This window comes from Leptonychotes weddellii, chromosome 9, assembly GCF_054177405.1.
Source record: "Leptonychotes weddellii isolate Sample4059 chromosome 9, ASM5417740v2, whole genome shotgun sequence".
NCBI classification, from domain to species: Eukaryota; Metazoa; Chordata; class Mammalia; order Carnivora; family Phocidae; genus Leptonychotes; species Leptonychotes weddellii.
In genome coordinates, this window is record NC_138377.1 from 9,214,906 (window position 1) to 9,226,498 (window position 11,593).

Sequence of the window (11,593 nt, forward strand, 5' to 3'; positions counted from 1 at the left end):
TTCTCAGTATTTCTTGGGGATGAAGAGAAATATACAGAGAAGCAAAACCAGAAATTTTTATCATGGCCTTATTGGGACAAGGGACTGTAGTCCCTTCCTCTTGCACCAAACCAAGGATGGCAAGGCATGCCAGATCACGGTTACAATTCCTTTCAAGGAAATTATCTGGCATAAACATCTGGGGGATGAATACAATTTTAAGTATCTTCCTTGCTTTCTGAGATAATAATTCATACACAGATAAAATAGGAGATGCTGAGCATAAACACAGATTGTTGATCTCAATCTCCTACAACTCATCGTTTTTTATTTTAAACATTTGTAGCACATATGCTGGTATGGTCTCCCTTGCTGTTGATACTCTAATGGCTCTTTATTTCTCAACATGAATTGTACATATCGTGATTTGTCCCCTGAAGGTCAAATTACTATCCTATGAAATTCTCAATTTAGATCCCTTAAGTGTTCTCCTCTCTAAGAGAATCATTCTAGCCTAAAAAGGAGTGACCATCGCAACTCACCTTGTAAAGGATGACAAGCAAGGCCTTCAACCACATCTGCCGGATGTGAGGTTTTAGGGACCAGAGGGAGCAACGAGGTGGCTGTTGGAAATAATGCCGTAGTTGAGGACAAGAGCAGTATTTGAGCACCTGAACCACCAGGGGGAGAAGGTGTTTTCCCAAGTTAATGTTATAGTCCATAACCTGAAAGAGGAAAAATATTAATAACTGAAGGAAAACTATAGAGAACACCCAAAAGCCTAAAGGAATATGTGACCCATCAAAACAACAGGCAAAATATTTAAAAGGCATCTCACAAAATGTTAACAGTAATGGCCAGTGACCCTAAAGGGGGAAAGTTAAACCTTACAAGAAATAGAAGAAACTTGCAAATTAAAATCATTTTATCCACTTAATTATCTAATTATTTGATGTATCTGCTCAATTATCTATGGAGAATAACGCCTTATTTATTAAAATGTTTTATGAAACTATTAACTAGAATTAAACTAGAATCAATGAAAACACCTACTATTGGTAATCACTGAGGGCAATGGGCATTCTCAGACGCTACTGGCAAGAGTATTACTCAACACAGCCTTTTGGGAGGGCAATTTAGCAGTATCTCTTCAGAAGTAAGGGGGAGTACCTAGCCTACAGTACAGCAATTAAATGTATCCTAAGGAAAAAATCAGACAACTGTTCCAAGATGTATACATAAAAATATCCAGCTTTTTAGTCACCCCAAATTGAAAATAGCCTCCATGTTCAACAATATGAGATAAGTTAAATGAAAGATTATTTGTATGACAACAGGATACTATGTAGCCATTAAATGTGATATGATACAAATTTATTTACAAGATATTGACTTCATAATCAATTTTAGGTTTAAAAAAGGTTACACGTATTTATCAATACGTATAATATGATCCCATTACTACAGAAAATGTGTGCACACGCATATACCTATACATATGTATATATGAATGTAATAAATTTGGAGCCAGCAATAACATACGAACACCGAAATGTTAGTCACTTATTTTGTGGGTTTCGTGGAGATTTGTATTTAATTTTTGGCTTTATTAAATAAATATGCATAATGTAAATACAGAAAGAGCGAAGTGAGGAAAGAAAGGAGGAAAGGAGGGAAGTTCGGTATCTGAAATGGTGCATCCTCTCTTCATCACAAGCAACTGAGTATTAGTGGTGATCCATCTAGTTGCCAGCATCAGCAAAAGACTACTATGTAGGGGCGCCTGGGTGGCTCAGTCATTAGCGTCTGCCTTCGGCTCGGGTCATGGTCCCAGGGTCCTGGGATCGAGCCCCGCATTGGGCTCCCTGCTCCGCGGGAAGCCTGCTTCTCCCTCTCCCACTCCCCCTGCTTGTGTTCCCTCTCTCGCTGTGTCTCTTTCTCTCTGTCAAATAAATAAATAAAATCTTAAAAAAAAAAAAGACTACGATGTACATATTGCTCCTACTTTGCTTATTCTGTGTTCATTATATTACAATCTATTTCAGCAAATTGGTAACAGTGACCATCACTGAGCTCCTCCCATGAGACAGGCACTGATTAAGTGCTCAGCAATATGTTGTCTCTAATCTTTCAAAACAAAAATCTGTTACCAGTGAGCAAAGAAGCAGAGGACACTTAAGGCCACAACAGATAATAACAGTGGCAGAGTTGAAATTCATATCAATTTCTCTGTAGCCCCAAGTTCTACACCCTTTACAGACTGGTGTAGCGCTGGTCAAGTTAGGCATACAGAAACCCAATAATCCATTAATTCTGCTCTTGCATACATATCTCAAAGGAATTCTCATAGTGGTGGATAAAGTGCATATGCAGGATGTTCATTGCTGAGCTGTCTGGAGTGGCAAGAAGCTGGGAGCAAGCAATATGAGTGTTCATCACTGGGGCAATGGATAGTTAAAGCATGGTAAATGTACACCACGGTATAAACTACAGTAGTTGGGAGTAGCAGACAAACATGGAAAAAGCCAATGATGATAATGTGACAGGAAGAAAGTTGTACAATTAACTCAACTCTCCACTTGAAGTCAAAAAGGATAAGAGATTTTTTTAAAAACCCATAAGCAAAAATGCTACACTCCCTTATTGTTTAATGGATAGAGTTTCAGTTTAGGATATTGAAAAAGTTCTAGAGATGGAAAATGGTTCCGATTACATAATAATGTGGATATATTTAATGCCACTGAATTACATACTTAAAAATGGTTAAAATGGTAAACTTTATGTTAGGTATATTTTACTCCCATCTCCTACCCCAAAAATCCTATACTCCCTATTAGTCTTACTCATCTTATACTCCCTTCCACATACCCCTGCCTAATAAAGCCACTTGCACAAACCTCTACACAGATCCGATGTTGGCTAAATGGAATTTAATGACTTGCTTCTACTAAAACCTTAACGGTATGACTCCTGAAAGCTTACACTTACTTGGGCAATTCCTGCAATAAATGCATTAAAGCAAGTTGACAGGCGCATTTTTTGAGGTGCAATCATGAAACAGCCTTCCTGCTGGTCATAGCCGAGTAAGACGTAAAGGTGCCTCTTGACCGTGTTGAAGGCCTTCGCGCTGCTGATGTCCGACTCAGCGCTGCTCTCGTCCTTGGCCATGAACTTCATGAGCACTGTAATCAGCTGGTGAACAGTCTGGTGGTCGATCCCAGCATCTTCTGGGAGCAGGTCCTTGATGGTGTTGTCATTCTCAGGAGATTGTTGTCCTGTCAGTACAAGAAAGGCCATCACTGGGTGGTTCCCTCACAAGGACGTTCACAAGGAAATCTCACTTATTGATAAAGCACCATGGCTTCTGCTTCCACTAAATATTTAAAGGGTCTGTTCTGGACCAACGTAAAGGCAAAATATGGCCTATTCAACAAAGCATTAGTCCAGGGGTGAAAGTTATTGTGTTCATCAACAACCAGGTAATTTTGGAGGAATAAGGGAATAGAAATAAAAATAAGGCACTACAAAGCAAGGTTCTCTTTGAACGGCAAGAAAAATACCTACATAAACTGTATTTCACCATTTTTTAAATATCTTGGCAAAGTTTTATCCTCAATGATAAAGAGAAGTTTCTCTTCCAGCTTTGTCAAATAAGCACATAAAAATAACCACAAAAAATAATATTCTACCATCCACTGAGCACAAAAACATCTACTGAGTTCTTTTGCTTAAATTATTATCTCAATTTGGGGGCGCCTGGGTGGCTCAGTCGGTTAAGCGTCTGCCTTCGGCTCAGGTCATGATCCCGGGGTCCTGGGATCGAGCCCCGCACCAGGCTCCCCGCTCAGTGGGGAGCCTGCTTCTCCCTCTCCCTCTGCCTGCCGCTCCCCCTGCTTGTGCTCTCGCTCGCTCTCTCTTCTCTCAAATAAATAAATAAAATCTTAAAAAAAATTATTATCTCAATTCAGTTATGTTCATAAATCAGCTGGTGGAAAAAAAAATGTGAAGTTTTCTTTTCCAAATTCTGAGATATTAGCAGTGGGTACTCTATGAAGGATACAGTCAAAATTATAAATAGCAAATCATTAAGTCCTGCTGTATGTAATGAGAAACATGTAAGGGAGGGGACAGACAGAAAGAAAGAAGCATGAGCTTTTAAAAAACAGAAAAATACCACATGAAGGTGAGCTGAAAGTTTACATGGAGAGAAAAAAAATACCTTAGCCCTTGACTTACTCGTAACCTAACAAATAATTGTATTGGAGCAGCTCCCTGACTTTGACTTTCCATTATTTGTCAAAGTCAGAAACTATACCTTGTCTCTGCTTGTTTTTCTGCTGCTTCTGATCTGGTTTAGTTTAGGACTTTTGGTGAAGGAAGGGTGAGATTTGCTCTTCTATGTTTATGTTTGGGGGCTTATTCAAAATACCCTTTGCATCCTTGTCCCTTCTTGGACAAGCAATGTCAGCATTTCTAAATGGAAAGCAAGGTTTTTGCCTGGTGGCTTAGATGACCCAGGGTTTTCATCTCTCACCCTGCAAGGAAAATTTCTGCTAAAAAATGGCAAGCTTTGCTTACCAATCATTATAAACCAAACCGTGATCATGTCATAGCCTATACCATAGACTGTCATATAATTATGGCATGAAGGATACGAGAAGGAGATACGTAGTAATTTATATCCATTAACTCAACTAATTTGGCAAAATCCCAATCTTTCAGGACATAGCCAAGAGAAGCGGGATAGAAGAAATGCTTCTAGGGGACTGTGGAAATTAGCTGTCTCAAGGGCAACTCTGGAGCAGTGGCATGAAAGTAATGTCAAATTCAGAACTTACTAGTTTCGAACGGCATGTGAGGTAACCAGCTCGGCTGTCTAGTTCACCCCAGATGCTCAGAATAATGTTCATCTGTTCAAAAGTGATATACTCAGAAGGGATCACTGACCGTGGGTGAAGAGCAACAGAGTCAACTAAGTCTAACAGTCTCTCATTTAGGGGAAGCCATCCAATAAATTTCAATATGATGCTAGGACATTAACATTTTCTGTCTCCTGGAGTCTGTGTGTGAGGAGTAAATGTGTCCAATGTACTCTAGAGAAGCTTTCACCCAAAATCATTCAAATAAAACCTAAGGACTTGTTTATTACAGTGTCTTACATGCATCGATGACAGTGATCACTAAATTGTTAATATCGTCACTTATGAGGCATGCATCAGCCACCAGGAGAAAAGTCAATTTATGTGGAACACCCTATTTCACCAAGAGGCCAGAAATGTGAAGCACTGCTGTATATTATAATTAAATTAAATGTTTGGAATAGAAGATCAGGCTAAAAGCAATAGCTACATAAATTCTCATAAAATAAAATTAAAAAACAGTTTAGAGAATGATCTTTCCAGCACTGAGAAATATTTATTCTTGATTTCTTTCTTCTCCAGAATATTACAACTAGAAGGAGTTATTGCTTTGGGCAAGCCTGGGCCGAGAATGCGACACGTGTGAGAATGCAGGCTCCTTGCAGGATTCAAAGTTACTGCAGCAGCAAGGGAAGGCTGTTACAATATAGCTTCGTTCCTCAATTTGTTTCCGCTCTGGGGGGCAAGGTTTAACACACCTTGCAGCAGCATCCTGCTCAACCACCTCCAAGTTCAGACTGGCTCGACTCCAAAGTCCCCATGTTAAAAATGGGGAGCATTTGGGAAAGAGCTGCACCTTTATTTTATAGCCCAGAGAATCTGGGGGCCTCAATACAGGACAAAGGGAGCTCCAAACAAGGCCCAACTAAGACACTGGCTCCCCATTTCATTCTATCCTAGTTCAGGTCTAGAAAATAAATCATCAGACTTCATCTTTAAATATTTCAAAATTCCTCTTCCCAATGCAAGTAGATGTTCATTTTAAAAGTGTATAACCTGGGGCGTCTAGGTGGCTCAGTCAGCTAAGCATCCGACTCTTGATTTCGGCTCAGGTCATAACCTCAGTGTCCTGAGACTGAGTCCTGCATCAGGCTCTGCACTGAGCGTGGAGCCTACTTGAGATTCTCTCTCTCTCTCCCTGTTTGCCCTCCACTCTCAAAAAATAAAATAAAATAAAGCGTGTAACCTAACTTTTCCCATCAAATCATAGTTTCCTAATGATTAAGTACCATTTCACGAATGCCCAATTTTCATTTGAAATACATCTTCGCTGATCTTCAGTGTTTTAGCTTTAAGTTTGCTGTTCCTTTCTTTGTTTTCCCTGAATGGGCAATAATGAGTGATCTTTAACAAAACATTAAATGTACTGAAAAAAAAGAACTAGCTGATGAGACCTTTTGCATAAAGTGAAAAACAACTTCATTCCAAAAATTTACTCCTCTAGTTGTGGGCTTTGCAAGTCTATGCCTTGTCTATTTTCTTTCTTTCAAATCCCTAAGAAAAAATAGCTTAGAAAAATGAGAATTTTCTTTATTAATAAAGACAATATTACTGTTTTAGTTATCTACAAAGGGTATGAAATTTCCATTTTAAAACTGAATGCCTATGATATTTTCTCTAAGATGTGACAATTAAAACACTTTTGAATTCTAGTTTTGAATTCTAGCCTATGAAATTCCTCTATGTTTTAACCACAGATATTTAACTTGTTAAAATTTTTGATTTTCTCATTTCTCTAAAGAAAACTGTAAGCATCTTTAGAATCATGAGGTAGAGTGATTCCTACCCTAACTTAATCATGGAATGGGTCCATCACAATCTGTCCACAGGGTGGTACAACTGATTGAAACTCCAAAGTGTCATACGATTTTATTTATTTGATGATTGGAAACCAGGCAGGATCAGGATCTGCTTTTCCAGACTTTTCTCTTATTATTCTACCCCAGATGCTCAACATTCTTACAAGCTGGGCTACTCTTAGCTCTCAGAACATAGCTAACACTTTCCCACCTTTGTGTCTTGCTCAGGGTGATACATCTTCCCAGCACCCCCACCCCAACCAATCTCATCCTGTGAATCTGGTTCTCAGAAGCCATTCTTCCTACCTATGCCCACCCTCCTCTCAGCAACTGGGTGTGATCTCTAACTACTGCAAATCCCCAAAGACATGAAGAGAGGAAGGACGGGAGGGAAGAATAGAGGAAAATTTCCTTTACCGTTTCCTAAAATGGGGCAAATTGCAAGGCAGAATTTATTTACTCACTTGCCGATTTCCCCTAGGAGAACAAAGGCTCCTTGAAGGTGAGTGCTATGTTTTACCCATTTTTATATCCCTCACAGAATATGGGGCAGTGTCTGACATACACTTGATGCTTATTATTCATAAGTGTCTAAGTACCCTGAATTCAAATAAATATCTCAGGTAAATATTTCTTCTATACAGGAGGAAAAAGTGATGAGGTCCCCAAACAGCAAGGAAATAGGGAATAGTCCTCTGCATAAGCTGACTCCCTGAGCCCTCTGTCAAACCAACAAGTGACAATCAGGTAGAGGGAGGAAGCACCCTTTCCATGAGCTTCCTCTGCATTTGTTCCAGAGAAGCCAATGATCAAGCACTATAAATGAGTTTGCCTTACGTTGCTAGTTCTAATTACACCACCTCACTGATCTCCCTAGCCCATTAACCCAGCTTCACAGCAGGTGCATTGTGTGTGCACACAGCAGAAGGGCTGCAAAGTTGGGGCCAGTGACTAACTCCATACTGTCCTATGCTCCCCAGCCCTGCCTTTGCCTCTTCCTATCTCACATCCAGGCCTTTCCATCCTATCCACCAGTCAAGGCCTGGCTGGAAAGCCGCCTCTCCACCAGACTGTCTCTGTTGCCCCCACTCTCCTCCCGCTGCACCTGATGGGAACCATCCCGTGGCACTGGCGCGTTCACTCAAGATGAGAGTTTACCTCTGTTCACGCTTTATTTTCCTTCCTTGACTATATATAAGCAAGTGGAGAATATAAAAATCTCCGATGTATCTTTGCATTCTTTATATTTCCTAGTATTGAAGGTGCCCAGTAAATGTTAGTTCAATAGAAACTGCCATTTCCCGAAACTATTCTTTCCAACAAAGGCACTCCTATTAAAATAACTGTTCTCTTTGAGTTATGGTACGGGGTCTTAATGATCAATGGGCATTTTGCAAATTAGTGAAGGATGTGAGTTGTTAACCACCTCTAGAAAGAAAGAGAGACCCAAAGAGAAGTAATTTGGGGTTTTATGCTGGGGCACTAACAGGGGGTGAAGGGGTGGTGGAAGAGGGCCATACAAGAAAGTTTTACCAGTGCTCCCCAGCACTGGACACCTTCTCTTGATATAAATTCAGACCAAGAGATCTCAAGATTTCTCTGCAGGCTGGAGGAGAATTGAGGGTATCCATGTTGCTTTAGGGATTAGGACACTTCTAGATCAACCTGGGGGTCTTAAATGGGAAGTCTCTTGGTGTGGATGCTCATGACCTTAAGGCACACTCTAGCAGACATGAATGCTCAGGTTAGCTCTATGACCAGACTGGTGTCTTCATGTGCCACAGGGCAGGAACCCCCTAATACCAATGCATCAAGAGGTAGTTATAGTGGAAATCAAGTCTGCTGGACTCAAGCATTAGTCCCCAACTAGTTAGTTATAAGTGATCTTGAGCAAATTATCTAAGCAGAATTAATTAATCCCTCAGGACCTCAGTTTTCCTGTCCATATGTAAAGCAAAAAAAAATCGTAATAATACTTTACATATATCCAGAGTCATTGTGAAATCAAAATTAGATTATTTGTATTAAAAATATTCTTAATCGATCAAGAGGTACTATACATACATGAAGTGTTGTTATTCTTATTATTATACACCTACCATTGTTTAATTATTCATTCCAGGGGATGAGGAACAAGACACAATTAAGTTCCCTGTGACCACATGGGGTGGATACCAGTTTTTCAGTGCTGTGCTATGAAAACCTATCAAAACTGCTATTTTATACTCAATTAATATTCAACAGGTATTCTGAATCACCAAACATAATTCCTAGTTTTCAGAAAATTGGTGAAAAGATACCTTATAAATAATTATAATTATACCAGTTTCAAATTAGCAGGTGAAACTGTCTATTTCATCAATTAGGATTTAAATAAAGATGCTGAGCGCTTATTGGCATTCACCACGCATGTCTTGCACAAGAGATCAAGATGCCTGGGCTTGAGACCCAGATCTGTCACCAACAAGCTTGTGAAACATGTTCCTTTCTGGGAACTTCAGTTTCCTCTTCTGTAAAATGAGAACATTAACATATCTCCAATATTCCAGCTATAATTTCCTATGAATTTCATTCACATGAGCAAAGGTCTTTGATCTGACTCATGAAAGTCATAAAGGAATGCAGCTCTTCCCTAGCCTTGTGGAACATACCTTCTCTACAAGTGTATTTCTGATGCAAAATTTGCTGTAGTAATATGCAAAAGCTAAGATCAGAAAGCCAGCCGTTGTAAGTCCAATGCCAAAAAAAGCTCAGCCTAAACAGCAATTAAAATGAACTCTTGTGGCATGATTACAGGGCATAGGCTTTATTTTGGGCCCAATCAATAAGAGGTCTTGCACAGAGAAGCTCAATACTTGCACCAAAAAAAAAGTATGTTCGGTAAATAGCAAGTCCTTCAGCTTCCATGCCATCCGGTACAATCTTAGGATTATCCTGGCATGTCTTTGTTCACAAGTTAAAAAATATACTGTCTAGTAAATAACAAGGCAAAAATGAGAAACTAGTTCGAAAGGGCCTTATAAGCTTAGCCAGCTGTTTCCAAATCTAAGCAAGTTTTTATTATAGTGGTGTTGTGTAAATTATCTTTCCAGAAGCTTTAGCGTTAATATTTAACATAAACAATGCTATTATCTGCCCCGTTTACATCTGGTCACTTTTGGTGGGACAAGTAGAGCCTAAAAGCTTTTTTTTTTTTTTTTAACATCAGGAAACATATGTATCCATTTTCCCAAAGAGATGTGAGAGGACTCTTTTGGATTGTGAAAATGGGTAATAAGAATAATTAAAGACTTTAATTGAATAATTAATTCAACTAAGCCTTAAGACAAAAAGAAAAGACGGGGTAAAATAAAAATAATTTATGAAATTGCTTAAGATTCATCTCAAAAAGACTTCACTGAAGGGGACCTGGATGATTTTCACATTGTAATGGAGCTCAGGATCAGAAGTTCTTACTTTTACTCTTTTTTTAATCCCAGTACAGTTGAGGCCTGAGTGATGCAGAAAACAAGTCAGGGAGCCTTGGCCAAGGGTTTGCTATTCCTTCCTTCTCGACAATTTTAAAACAGAAAATACATTCTGACCAACACCTGCCATTGGCCATTCATAATCTTTGGGGCTCTCCCTTCCCCCCCACTCCCACCCCAAACTGCCTCTTTCTGGTGTCATGTTTGTAACACTTAGCATACTTGGCCTTGCAAGCCTCCTTATTTGAAATTCTCCTTCTGAGGCCATTCTTAAAACTCTTCTTAGATGAAAAACCAAATGTTCTATAGCATGATACACAGGTGGCAGTTACCAAGTTTGTTTTTGACAAATAAACAGCTATTCAGACCCTTCACACAGCACCATTTGTGCAGATAACATTTGGGCTGTAATAACCTTGCCAGTGTCCCTTCAGCCCTTAGGATCCTTCCTGATAAACTACATTCTCTCATGGTACATCGAACGGTAGTTACACTGTACCGAGTCGAATATGATCCTATGATCCTCCAAGCAATCGAAATCCTCCTTTCTCTGAGAGACAGAAATGCATATAGAGTTGCAAAGAATCAAGAATGGCTACGGGGATGAGTGAATGACGGTGGCTCAAATGTATAACCTTTGAAAATGTCAATGAAATGTATGTTTTTCCTATAGCGGATATATATGAACATAATATTTCTATGTGTAAATACACATACAGATATAAGTACTATGTATAGATCTAGTCATATTGGCTCTCTGGGGAAAAGCGCATATTCAGGTAACATGATACCTCTTACTGGACCAAAAGTTAATGGGATCAAAAGTCATCTGCCCATATTAAGATGGAAAGAATTGCTAGGTCAGGGGCTCAAACGCTTGAGCATCTGGGGTAAGACCCTTCAAGTTTGCAAATCCTAAATATAGCACTCTGGTCCAGTTAGAGACACTGCATTCTTTACCTTGTCCACCTGGGATAGACACTTGCACACAGCCCTTCCACGTCAGAAGTACCCACCTGGTGTCTGTTCGGGTGTCCCACCGAGAGCTGGAGCAGACTGCTCATGCCTGGTCAACCTCATAGCTTAAAAATCAACAACAACTCTATTTAAATAAGCATTAAAAACAACTTGAGCCTAGAAAACACACTCAGTGCTAACTCACTGGATAGTAGGGGCAGGTTTAAGTTTAGTTTTCCTCCTTGTAATTAACATGGCACAAAAGATGTTTGTATCACAAAAGCTTTGTGGTTTTTATGTGAATCTCAAGAACATCCTTCAGTGTTACTTCAATTCTTAATCTTCAAAATTGTCATGTGAATCAATTAACAAGAAGGAACAATAAGTAAACTTGATATCCCAAAGTGGCTGGTTAAGTTATAAAAGAGCTGGGAAATTCATAGAAATGGTAAATTTATTTAATCTAGATATT

General features: G+C 39.4%; 1 protein-coding gene across 10 annotated transcripts in view; it reads right to left on the bottom strand.

Annotated features, from left to right (window-relative positions):
• Positions 1-11,593, bottom strand: part of UNC79 (unc-79 subunit of NALCN channel complex) — a 240,667-nt gene that overhangs the window by 85,998 nt on the left and 143,076 nt on the right. For 6 of the 10 annotated variants that reach the window (XM_081830011.1, XM_081830015.1, XM_081830013.1 and 3 more), the window contains 3 exons: positions 11,181-11,246; positions 2,968-3,254; positions 522-704 (listed from right to left, as the gene is read on the bottom strand). In XM_081830011.1, coding sequence (XP_081686137.1) covers positions 522-704; positions 2,968-3,254; positions 11,181-11,246 — 536 coding nt within the window. The remainder of the gene's footprint in view (positions 1-521; positions 705-2,967; positions 3,255-11,180; positions 11,247-11,593) is intronic. The other 4 variants (XM_081830016.1, XM_081830010.1, XM_081830018.1 and 1 more) reach the window with 1 other exon arrangement.